Source organism: Mauremys mutica, chromosome 14 (assembly GCF_020497125.1).
Source record: "Mauremys mutica isolate MM-2020 ecotype Southern chromosome 14, ASM2049712v1, whole genome shotgun sequence".
Lineage (NCBI taxonomy): Eukaryota > Metazoa > Chordata > Testudines > Geoemydidae > Mauremys > Mauremys mutica.
The window spans coordinates 7,881,122-7,893,458 of record NC_059085.1 but is presented as its reverse complement, the minus strand read 5'-3'; the positions used below and the strand labels follow the sequence as shown (position 1 = coordinate 7,893,458).

General features: G+C 55.7%; 2 protein-coding genes across 4 annotated transcripts in view; one reads left to right on the top strand and one right to left on the bottom strand.

Moving 5' to 3' along the window:
- KCTD19 (potassium channel tetramerization domain containing 19) overlaps positions 1 to 4,550 on the top strand; it is a 56,234-nt gene extending 51,684 nt beyond the window's left edge. For all 3 annotated transcript variants that reach the window (XM_044987767.1, XM_044987766.1, XM_044987764.1), the window contains exons 15-17: positions 330 to 484; positions 3,456 to 3,557; positions 4,419 to 4,550. In XM_044987767.1, the coding sequence (XP_044843702.1) occupies positions 330 to 484; positions 3,456 to 3,557; positions 4,419 to 4,517 (356 nt within the window). In that variant the 3' untranslated portion in view covers positions 4,518 to 4,550. The remainder of the gene's footprint in view (positions 1 to 329; positions 485 to 3,455; positions 3,558 to 4,418) is intronic.
- Positions 4,551 to 7,052: 2,502 nt separating this feature from the next.
- PLEKHG4 (pleckstrin homology and RhoGEF domain containing G4) overlaps positions 7,053 to 12,337 on the bottom strand; it is a 168,036-nt gene continuing 162,751 nt past the window's right edge. Inside the window, 4 exon segments of the mRNA XM_044987105.1 lie at positions 7,053 to 8,963; positions 9,715 to 9,795; positions 10,322 to 10,530; positions 12,053 to 12,301. Of these exon segments, the coding sequence (XP_044843040.1) occupies positions 9,754 to 9,795; positions 10,322 to 10,530; positions 12,053 to 12,301 (500 nt within the window). The 3' untranslated portion in view covers positions 7,053 to 8,963; positions 9,715 to 9,753.

The window sequence follows — 12,337 nt, the reverse complement described above, 5'->3', positions numbered from 1 at the left end:
ACGCTCCCCAGCACTTCAGCAGGCAAAGCTGGAAATCACAGACTCATAGATTATCAGGGTTGGAAGAGACCTCAGGAGCTCATCTAGTCCCACCTCCTCCTCAAAGCTCAAATCTTTTTAGCAATTAAAACAAGCCAGGGTAGAATCTTGAAATCCTAGCTCAGTTTTCCCTTGGCAACGCTCCCATTGACCCTGGATCGGCACATGGACTGTTACAGGATTCTGTTGCACCCATGACAATGCAGGCAGGTGACCAGTGGCCGGCTAAATGAAAAGGGCTGGAGCTAGCATGCTAACTCTGTATGTTGTGTTTGCCACTCTCCTTGTAGATGTGGTTTTCCTAAGTTTTGCTTTGGCACGGGAAGAGATATTTTATGCCAGGAAGTGCCACTGTTTTCTGACTGACATCATCCTGAATTCCATCAGGCAGAAGGATGCCAGAGAGATCACAGCCAAAGTTGTGAGGCTTGTGCACAGGCTTTGGGTAGGTATGATTTCCTAACGGTGCTGAAGCTAGGCCAGGTACTGAGGTGCCTAGTGCGTCTTTCTATGCCTACAGCTGCCACTTTGGTGCCACTGACATTTAACCAAAGGTGCCTAAGTCCCCATGGCACCTACGTTGCTGCCCAGCAGCTTTGCAAAGCTGCCTAAGGAGTGATGCTGCTCCTGCAGCTGACGAGTGGCTCAGAGCCTAACTCAAGTCACAGCCCCAAAGGCGCCAAAGCAGGAGGCTCAATCTAGGCAGGGGAACGCTCATCTTGTCACTGGGGCGCGATCCCATAGGCTCGCTTTCACCGCCCCAGCCCACATCAGACCACCAAGAGGTGGAAGGAGCGGCCGAGTGCCTGCATACAAGGGAGCCAGAGGCACAGGGAAAGGTAGGGTGAGCGTCAGAGCGTTATCAAGCATGAGTAGGAGAGAGCGACTCGGCTGCTAGGACTTGGGCTACTTACGTGGCTGAGCTGGCTTAGATGCTAACTCCAGGAGGGGGTCCCAGCTGTGACCCACGAGCTGGAGGAGGAAAATCCCTCCTTGGGCTTGTGGCGCAGCGGGGAAGAGTAGAGACCCACTGTCTAAGGCGGCACGCTCCCCTGGGCCAGACGAGAGAGCAGCTGCGAGGAATCACACAGGCACATTTCCCATGGAAGCAGTGAGCGCAGAAGCTCAAACCGCCAGCAAGACCCAGAGCGTCTGGGGCTAGAGCCACAAAGGGACCTCAGCACCTAACTGCCACCATTCCTGAGAGCCACAAAACTCCTGCTGAGATGCTGCCTAACCCCGTAAGCACCTAAGTTACTGCTGGTTAAGGCCCCCAGGTGACTACATGTCAAGCCATGTGCACGCACAAAGCCACTGCTGTCCTACCATCACCAAACTGCCCAGCACCCTAGTGCACACCTAACCCCTGGCTGGATTCTCAGCCGGGCTGGTCCCACCCCCCAGCTCACCGGTGGGGCTTCAGCACGTGGGTGTGTTTTGAGCATGCCTAGGCTGCCGGGGACAAGCACATTGGGCCTTTGAGGGCAGCTGTTTGGCCCAGAATACCCACCAGTGCCATGGTTAGGACATGTAGCTATGGTCGGTTTTCAGCTTCCTGCTCTGGCTGCGTTAGAGCAGTGACTGGCAGCCACATGCCCCGCCTCCCAGACGCATGTGCTGCACCCGAGGCTTTGGCGCTCTCCTGTTGAAGCCATTCCACTTTGTATGGGTGGTGCCTCTGCAGCCTGGTGGGCAGGGCACGCGGCTGGGCTGTGGCGTCCCAGCTCCAATGCAGGGATTTGAACATGGGCTTTTCCATGCCTGCTGAGTGCCTGGCTCACTGGGCTACTGGCTGCAATGGGGGGGTGGGGCGCTGGGTTTTTCCCTGCCCTGGCGCCCCACCCCAGGAGCGGGCTCGGCTATGAATCCTGTGGAGGGAGGTGCCCAACCACCTTTAAGGGGCAGAGAGGTTTGGATTCCTGCTCAGGGTGCTGGGTTCGTGAATTGCTTTCGTAGGGGATGATTAACACTGCAGTTAGGCACCCGCGGCCGGCCTGGGCCAGCTGACTTGGGCTCGTGGGGCTTTGGCTGTGGGGCTGGTTACTTGCAGTGTAGCCTGTCAGGCTTGGGCTGGAACCTGGGGTGTAGGCCCCTGCAAGGTGGGCTGGACCCAGAGGTGAAAGTAAGCTGGTACGGTCCGGTACGGCGTACCGGCAAGAGCCACTACCCCGTGCTGGACCGCATCGACCTCCACGGCGGGGACTGAAAGGGCTCAGAGCTCCCCGCCGCTGCGGGCAGCCCAGGGCCCTTTGAATCCCGGCCACGGCTCCGGCGGCAGGGCTGGGGCTGGGGCTGGGATTGAAAGGGCTCAGAGCTCCCCCTGCTGCGGGCAGCCCAGAGCCCTTTGAATCCCAGCCACTGCGGGCAGCCCAGGGCCCTTTGAATCCTGGCTGTGGCTCTGGCGGCCGGGCTGGGGCCAGGATTTAAAGGGCTTGAGGCTCCCCTCAGTGGCAGGAGCTCTGGGCCCTTTAAATTCCTGCCCCAGCTCGGCAAGGCTCGGGGTTCCCCCCAGCGGCCGGAGCTCCAGGCCCTTTAATTTGCCCCTGAGCCCCGGGGGGCTCCCAGCCACCTCTGCAGCTGGGAGACCCTGGTTGATTTAAAGGCTCTGGGTCTCCCAGCCACAGCTGGTTCCCCAGGGCCTTTCAATCTTGAGAGGCCCCGCCTCTTCCAGGAGAGGCCACGCCCCCATCCGGACTCTGGCAGTACCGATAAGTCCTGTAAGTTACTTTCACCCCTGGCTGGACCCCAGCCCCAAAGTCTACACTCCAATTAAACATCCCCTTAGCCTGAGTCAGCCGGCCGGGGCGGCTAACTGCAGTGTAGACAGACCCTTAGGCACCTCATGCCCCGTGCGCATATAGGGAGTCTGGGAATGACACTGCATGGCAGGGAGACGAAGGGTCTCTGTGGCTGGAGCCCTAGGTGTTCAAGGCCCAGCCCTCCCGCCCCCGCCACCTCTACACCTGCGGGTTTGCTGTGGGCCGGCCAGGCGTCTATGGCTGGATACATCATTGTGGGTAAATCTGTTGCTCTTCCCTGTTTGTTTCTCAAGTCACTGCGTGCCCCATGTCAGCTAGGGCTGGGGTGAGCAAAGCGTGACTACCGGCCCCCAGCACTTTCCTGCAGTGACGCGGGAGGCTGGGCGGTTCTGAGAGCTGGGTTGGAAGCAGCTGATTTTCAATGGCCAGTTTTAAAAAAGTGTTTCCCGTCAGATTGTGGAGGCCAAGTTGCTTCTCACACGTCAGATCTAAGAATGTAGCAAATCTGCCAGTCTGGGAGCAATGCGTTTTCTTTCCCCGTCCTGTACACATCAGTCGGACCGGGGGCTACCAGGTCTGGATGCAGCTCTATAAGCCTGAGGGTCATTGGCAGGACCAGGTGCGAGTACTACTGAGACAAGCCTTCTTTTACATTAGACCCAAGAGATCACACCAAAGGAGTTTGTTGCTGATGTCTTGAACACGAAACCTTTTAACGATGACAGACATGTTCGTGAAAAGCTACTTCGATGGGTGGAAGTAAGTACAGAGCATTCCAGAGCCTTGTGTTATTACAGAAGACAGACTATGCTGAACAAATTTACCAGCTTTTAGATTAGTTTGTGGTTCCTCAGCTTTCCTTGTGGGATGATTGAACTAGGAGCTAGTTTGCAGCATATACTGATAAAAGTTGTACCGATGTTAATATTATTAGTTTAAAATCAGACCAATCTTTCAGATGGCTTCAGTTAAAGCAGAAGCCATTCAGGGAATCATTTTCTCCACCTATAAAATGGACAGAATGATACTTGCCTTCTCTAGCGCTCACTAGGCCTCAGTTGGAGGATTGAGGAGCAGTTCAGGAAAGATGTGGACAAGTTGGAGAAAGTCCAGAGAAGAGCAACAAAAATGATTAAAGGTCTAGAAAACATGAGCTATGAGGGAAGATTGGAAGAATTGGGTTTGTTTAGTCTGGAGAAGAGAGGCCTGAGAGGGGACATGATAACAGTTTTCAAGTACATAAAAGGTTGTTACGAGGCGGGAGAAAAATTGTTCTTAACCTCTGAGGACAGGACAAGAAGCAATGGGCTTAAATTGCAGCAAGGACAGTTTAGGTTGGCCATTATGAAATACTGCCTAGCTGCCGGGGTGATCAAGCACTGGGATAAATTGTCTAGGGAGGTTGTGGAATCTCCATCATTGGGGATTTTTAAGAGCAGGTTAGACAAACTCCTGTCAGGGATGGTCTAGCTAATTAGTCCTGCCCTGAGTGCAGGGGACTGGACTAGATGACCTGGCAAGGTCCCTTCCAGGCCTATAATTCTATGACGCTGTTAAGCGCTCTGCTGTTTCACTGCTCTGTATTATGGTTGATGAGTAACTGTTTATTATTCCTTTCAGTTTACACTGCCATTTGCATGGAAGTACAGCCACTGCATTGATTTACTGCTGAAGAAAGGGTATTCCAAATCCATAGCATATTTTGGCTTGGGAAAATAAGTTACAGGAGCTTTAATAAAGTTTGACCCAAACGTTTCTCACTGTGAAATGTCTGTCCTTTCGTCTGACAGCTCAGCTGGTAAATCATACATTACCTATGTGGAAGGTTATACAGGTCCCAGCTAAAAAGCCTTTCTAAGGTGAATTGAGGATGAGAGAACTAGTAACAAGCATTAGAAAAACCTTACACAAAACTTTTAGTTCACGCAAACCAACCAACTAAACCCCAACAGAAGAAGGAAATTCAGAATTAGGTTAAATTTACCAGAAACAAAACCAGTTGAAAAAGAAGACACATGCGAGTTCAGGCCTCTGAACGCCTGTGACTGTCCCAGGAGAGACGCCAGCCTCTCAGCTTTCCTTGTGTGGGTGGAACAGAACAGATGTGATCACAGCCGGTTGGTTTTATTATATGTGTGTCTCTCTCTCACGTGCCCCCCGCCCCACATACTGACTCTGCTGCTTGGCACCACCCTCACCTTGACCACAACGCATGGTAACGATGGCAGATACTGTCACAAACGTGCTCTAATGTAATGACCTGTTTCGTGTGTGGAAATATCCGCCCTCTGGCTACACGAGTGATTGCCAGGCATGTGGCGGAGGAGCGCTGGGGGCTCTAGGGACCGAGGCCAATAAACAACTTCAGATGCCTCCACTGAACAGATCTGTGACCTGACTCCAGTTGGGCAAACTAGTTTGTGAAGAATTTTCTAACCACGCACCAGCTTGTTTGAGTAACGTCAGGTTTTGGGGGGAAACGCCGTCACCGGAGAACAGGCTTTGCTAGGACCAGGACAGGCTGGCTCTAAACGCAGGCAGAGAGTTTTCCCCAGCAGTCATTTGATACCCTGTTTTTAGCTCTTTGGAGCAGCCTTCCCAGGCTGACAGTGCACTATGTAAAAATCATATGCCAGCAATGCCCCTCTGCTATGTACATCGGCCAAACTGGACAGTCTCTAAGGAAAAGGATAAATGGACACAAATCAGACATTAGGAATGGCAATATACAAAAACCTGTAGGAGAACACTTCAACCTCCCTGGCCACACAATAGCAGATCTTAAGGTGGCCATCCTGCAGCAAAAAACTTCAGGACCAGACTTCAGAGAGAAACTGCTGAGCTCCAGTTCATCTGCAAATTTGACACCATCAGCTCAGGATTAAACAAAGACTGTGAATGGCTTGCCAATTACAGAACCAGTTTCTCCTCCCTTGGTTTTCACACCTCAACTGCTAGAACAGGGCCTCATCCACCCTGATTGATCTAACCTCGTTATCTCTAGCTTGCTTCTTGCTTGCTTATATATACCTACCCCTGGAAATTTCCACTACTTGCATCCAACGAAGTGGGCATTCACCCACGAAAGCTCATGCTCCAAAATGTCTGTTAGTCTATAAGGTGCCACAGGATTCTTTGCTGCTTTTACAGATCCAGACTAACACGGCTCCCCCTCTGATATGTAAAAATAAGAACTCTGAAAACGCACATTTAAGCAACGCTGGTCCTGTGCATTAGAGCACAACTAGCTCAGCCAGGTAAACTGACTTCACCCTGTCCTGCGATGGGTGGAAAATTTTACTTTTGGCTCAGCCCTGCCGTAACGTTTTGGCCAGGAGTCCTTTGTTCGCAGTGTTTATGGGAGCACACATCCAGCTCAGTTGCAGCCGTATAGCAAGGGGCAGTGCCTGCTGCTGGCTAATGTGCATGTGTGATGAAGTGGGAATTTGCTAATTTTTTTGTAACAACACCATGTGTGCCTCAGTTTCCCCTCTATGTTTCATTATTACCCATTGGGGGGAAAAGGGTGGTTTGTTCTCCGGGCAGACTGGGAAATGTAAGTACGTATTTCGCCTACTTATCTGCGCCTGAAAAAGGGCGAGGATACTCCATGTCCACCCCCCACCAATGAAAAATCCAAGAAGCCAGTGGAAAACCCACTCACCGGGATATGACACCTAGCGACCAGTGCCCCAAAGGGAGGAGGATTTCCCCCAGCTCTCAGCAGGGAAGCTGGGCACAGACCCCAGCTCGAGAGAAAGGCCTGGGTATGTGTGGTGGAGGGGGTTGGGGGCTCTCCCCTGGAAACATCCTAAGGAGGTGAGACAGAGCGAGTCTGAACAGCTTGGCTGTAGCAGAATGGACCATGCTTTAACCTTCATTTTTCGATGCTAACCTGAAGCCTTCTTATGCTGTGTTCCAGTTTAAACCCGCCTGTTTGGCCAACGCTGTTTGAGTGTCACTGCAAATACTTGCTGAGGTGCATGAATCCCTGAAGAGTGCACAAGTCTCTCTCAGCTGGACAGAGCTTCTGGCACGAAGAAGGAAAAGTGACGCCCCCGAGGTTCAGTCTCAGGAGGCGGTGAGGCCATGTGGCCTACTCCGAAGGAAGAGTGAGACGCCCTTGGACTGTTCCAAAACTGGGGGGTGGAGGGGATGTAGCACCGATCCCGTGGCTGCGTGACAATGTGCATTCCACATTCCAGCTTCCCGTCTCTCGTCTCCAACATGAATATGCAACACAAATCAACCTCATACAAAGAAAACAACCTTTATTAGGTCGTGAAATCAAATCCTGGCAAACCAGGTGGCAGCTGAACATTTCTAAAGATTCTTCCAGCAATGCAGAAACCTCTTTAACAGGAATTTCAGAAATTGGTCACAATGGTACTTCCATGTCCCCCTTGGTTTAACGGCTTTCCCTCGTTAGTGGTATTCGCTAGCACTGGTTGACGTACAAAGCTTAGAATTAGCTAGAGATTTTTACACAATAGGTTTTAAAACCTTGCCTGGCCAATTGTTTACCCCGCATTATTGTATAAAAAATGTCAATCATCTTCCATTTTGACATCTAAGAAGGAATAAGACTGAAAAAGTGTCAGCTTATTAAAAGAACATCAAAGCAGTGTCACATGTACATTACACGGATTTCCAAAGGCAAAGGAACAGGGCTAATATGCAAAGGCTAAATGGGTGCCCATGAGGTTTAGCATTTATGAGTCTGGGAAGCACAGAACTGTGAATGGACCAAACCCAACAGCTATGTGGAGAAACCAGTTACACAGTTGCTGGTCCCTACTATCCTTAAGGCCAAGTGTGATGCGTGTACGTGTTGCGAAAGCTGGGGGATAAAGGTTTGCAGCAATCGAAGAAGCCATAAGTAAACATGCTCTCTGTTAGCATGTCCCCGTCTACATGTTAAATGAAAGTCTTGCAAGCCAAACAAACCCAAACTTTCCTGACTGCGCCTACCAAGGAGCTCAAACATTACTGACTGTCCCAAGGGGCGCATCACATACAGGCAAAGGTTGGTCTCTACTGGAATTACACTAAATTAAAGCTGGGGCCTTTACTGTTTCAGTGGCATAATAATCTGGGCTCCACACGATGGAGGCTGTGCTCAGACATGGGCTCTGGCCAGCGCTGCTTTGATTAACGCCACCACATGCTAGGGCTGGGTATCTGAATGGGACTAGAACACACAACGCCTGGCAGACTGGGCCATCATACTCCATGTCCACCCATCTACCCTGGGCACGTCCCCTTTCCTTCTGCAACAGCCTCGCCATGCTGCTGACTTTGCCACTTACGCCTCATGCTGTTAGATGCTGGGCTGATTTTAGCAGCAGGCCCAGGCTGCCGCCTGTGTGGTCTGCCACCAAGACAGCAGCTAAGCTGGGATGGGACAGCATGTTCTCTACACCCAGACGTGCTGCAGAGCCAGGAGAGCATAGCTGGGTTGTCCCGCTGTACCCTGCAGGGCTGCTCCCACTGCCGTCGCCTTTGACCTGCTCTGGCATCTCTGCTGTGCTGGGGGCTCCCCACTCAGGCCCTGTGGGCTGTCGATATTCCCAGCAGCCAGACAGGGAGGTGTCAGACTATCACTGACAGCTGATAGTGGTACTAAGGCAGGGAGCAGCTCAGCACTGCAAGCACCTGAAGTAACAACGAACCTGGTTTTAGTAAAACAAAAGGGTCACGCCAGGGAAATAAATTATCGCTGCACTCGGCCAAGCTAAGCCCGAGGGGAGGCCGTTGCTCTCGCACGGCCCTGCAGCAGGCAGCCCAAACGGCAAACGACGCTACTTTTATTAAATACCTCGTTTCCTCCTCAAGCCCTTCCAGAAACGCTATAAACTGTGCGGCACGAAGAACAGAACGAGTAACAAAGTCTGTACAGTCCAGAGCTTCCAAAACACTCTCGCTTTGCAAATCGCTATGTTACTTGTTAACACATTTATAAATAAGGACTAACTGCCCCTCCAACGCACCAGCGATGGTGTCGAGGTAACAGGGCGCTAATTGGGGCGTTCCCCAGCCACGCGCCAGTTCTTGGTTTGAGGAGCCTGTGGTTGTGCTTGACCATCTCCCGGAAGGCCGGCAGTCTCCTCGTGCTGGTCAGAGACGTGGACTCTTCCGTGGGTTCCGTGGAAGCAGCGATCAGACCTGGAACACAGCCCCAGGCAGTGGTCAGGCTTGCTGCACTCCACCCGGGGAAGGACCGGGGCCATGTTTGTGTCGGCTGCTCTCAGAGACACTTTTGCTCAGGAGTGAGTCATGTGGTGTCCCCTTCGGCCGCTCTCCCCAGGCCGCGTGGGTCTGCGTCAATAGAGCTCTCCTGGAGTCCCGAGTGCGGCCGCCCTCCCAACCCTGCCTCTGCAGGACAGCTGCAGTCCCCCAGCGACAGTGCAGAGCTGAGCGGGAGCCTGAGGGCAGACAGGCAGACCCAGGCCATGGCTCAGGTGATGTTCCAGCAGGGGCTGGCCTCCCTAACGAACTCTGCTAATGAGGCCCTGTCTCCTCAGGGACAGACACGGAGACTGAGCTAGTAGCAGCCTGCGGGGAACATGGCTGACGCCCAGCGCCAAGGCAGAGGGGCTGGTGTGCCACAGGCTGTTGGCAAACGGGAGACAGGGTAGTGGCTAGATGGCTGGGTCAACGCCAGCCTAAGGATCCTCACTGGGCCAGTGGCACCGAGACCAGACCCGAGCTAGCACCCCGTGTCCTCGGTAAGGACTCCTTTACACATGACCTCAGCTGCTGGAGCCAGACCCTGCAACGTGCCTCTAAGAGCTGGGCCCAATCTCCGGGGTTAGCCAGCAGCACCGCATGCCATGGGAGCCAGGGCTGAGATTCTCCTGGCGCAGGGCACGGCTGCCAAACCCGCCAGCACTGAGCTCCCCCGGCAGCTACTTACAGCTCCGCGTCTTCAGGCAGAACCCTTGTGCAGAGGGGCTCACACGACGGTCGAGGGGCTCACGGTGACCGGGCCTGCTGTCTGCAGAGGAGAAGAGCCAGCGTTAGGGGACACCGGCCCACTAGGCTGGGAAGAGTAAAGGGCTGGCAAGTCAGAGGGATGCCAAGGAGACACGGTAACAGAACATTCCCACCCAGGGCTCCTTCATCCCGGCCCCCACAGAGCCCACCCAGCCCTTCCCTGGGAAAGGAGCCGGGGGACACCTCCGAAGCGCCACTACTCTGCATGGCAGCAGCTGAAAGGTGCTCGCTGATGCCCAAGCGTGGCCGAGTACCCTCTGCGAATGGCACAGAGACGCTGCCGGGGCTGGCACAGCAGCTCCCTCCTCAGGGCGGCGTCCAGTTGCGTTGTCAGGATCCCGCAGCGCTGGGGGGTCAAGCCTGACTCTCTGGAGGCAACATGCGCTGTGTCACCCAGCTGGGCGGGAGGAAATCTCATGTCCCCGCCTGGGTCCCGCGGGCGCAGCACCTTTCGCTGGGCCGGTGCCGCGGTGGTTTGTCTGGAACGGCAGGCAGGGCACGTGGGGGCTGCAGCTGCTTTAACTCACCGCAGACCTGTACTGGCTTTTAGCGAATTTGGGGTTCTCGTCCAGCGGGGAGGCGAGCGTGGAGCTGTGCCGAGAGCCCAGCGGCGGGTACACCGGCGAGCCCACATCGTCACAGAAGCTTTCCTGGGGGACGCCGGAGACACAGCCGCTGTCGGAGCCACTGGAGCCGCTGCCCGACATGCACTGGGAGGACTCGGAGCTCTCCGTGGCTGGGAGGAGAGAGGGCAGGAACCACCCGTAAGGGACCAGAAGCCACCCGAGCGAATCCCAGGCTGCACACACCAGGCTCCGTGGCGCACCTGTCTGGGCAGCCCATGGCCACACCACCCCAGGGCAGGCTGCCCGCAGGCCTGGCTAACGCTCACGGCCAAGGGGGCCGTAGGACACAGCACTGGCGATTCAGCAGGGGAGGGGGGTGGGTTTCAGCATGAGCCGAGCAGGGAGGGGGCCTTCGGAGGGCACAAGGGAGGGAGCCGTGGGCCCTTGGGTGATTAAAAGCCCCATGGCACATGCTGTAGAGGTCATGCTAGACACGGCGTCCTGGCCTTCTCCCTCCGTACTTCTCCCCCACCATGCCAACCGGAGACGAACCGCCTCGCCCTAGACCCTGCCCCACGTCGCTGTGTGCTGCTAATGAGGTACCAGAGCGGCTGCCTTCTGGCCGGGGGCAAGTGGTCCCAGTCTATCCGTGCGAAAAGCACTCTGGGCTGAACGGTGCTTGGCAGGGGGGCCTTGGGCATGGCAGGGGGGTCTAGTGACAGGACAACAGTGGGGGACGAGAGCCCTGGTCCAGTCCTGATCTGGGGGAGCCTGAGCAAGCCACGCGGTCTCTCCCTGCCTCAGTTTCCCATGTGTGCAATGGGGCTAACAGCCCTGCTCTGCCTCGCCGGGCTGTGAGGAGAAATGCGTGCGAGGGGATGGCGATGAAGGCCAGGTAATATGGATCCACTTCTTCCCTAGCGGAGCAGCACTGGCCCCAGTGCAGACCCCAGGCCTGTCTGAGAGCTCCCACTTTGCCCCCACCAGTGACAAAGGTGACCTGCTTTAGAGCCGCTGGTTCAGCTGATGACCCCGCGAACACGCCAGAGGAGGCTGCAGGTTCCTCCTGCGGGTATCTCCACTGAGCTGGGCGCGCAAGCACAAGGGCTGCCCATGCCGGGGGCTCCCCACGACCTGATGGCAGAACAGGGGAGTGTCCCACTGCCCCCTCCCCATGGGCGGCAGACAGCTCCACCCGCTGGCGTGTGGCGCGGGCGAGCTCTGCAGACGTGACACGTGGAGCTCTAAGGGGTGGGGGGTGGTCGCCCCACCAGCTCCCGCAGGAAGGGGGGTCAGGGATGCTGCAGAGAACAGGGTTCACCACGGACGGAGAGCGCGGGGGAGCCCAGGACCCTGCCTAAAGCCGGCAGAGCCGCGCTTGGGGCCTGGGAAACCAGCCACCACAAAACACCAACAGTCTCACGTCGAATGCACACGGGGAGGGGGGAGGGGGGATGGCAGAGGGGCTGGGGGACAGTCCCCGCACGGGGCACTGGCTGTGAACTGGGGCCCATCCTAGCCCCCCAGCAAACGGGGGCAGAGGGAGACAGGCCCATGGGGGATCATGGAGGCAGGGCCCTGGGCTGGTCTGCACGTGCTCTGCCCTGCCCAGGGGCCGGCCCCATGGCGAGGGAGCTGGGTGAGGGACGGCTGCGTCAGGGCGCTGCGCTGCGGCTGGCCGCTCAGACGTACTCAGCGAAGGCTGGCTGCTGGTCTCGTGCTCCTGCTCATCTTCCTCGATGCAGGGGCGGCCGGGGGCCAGCACGCCCGGCAGCAGGGTCTGCTCCAGGTACACGTGCAGGTTGAGGGGCCCGAGCAGGGAGGAGGAGGACGGGCTGTAGGAGGCAGGGGTGCTGCCGGCGGAGAGCGGCGTCTGGCTTCTCTTGTAGGGGTTGGAGTGGTCAAACAGCGACACCGCGATGGAGGCCCTCGTCCGAGCTCCTGCCACAAAACAAAGCCACGAGCGTCAGCCCCGCG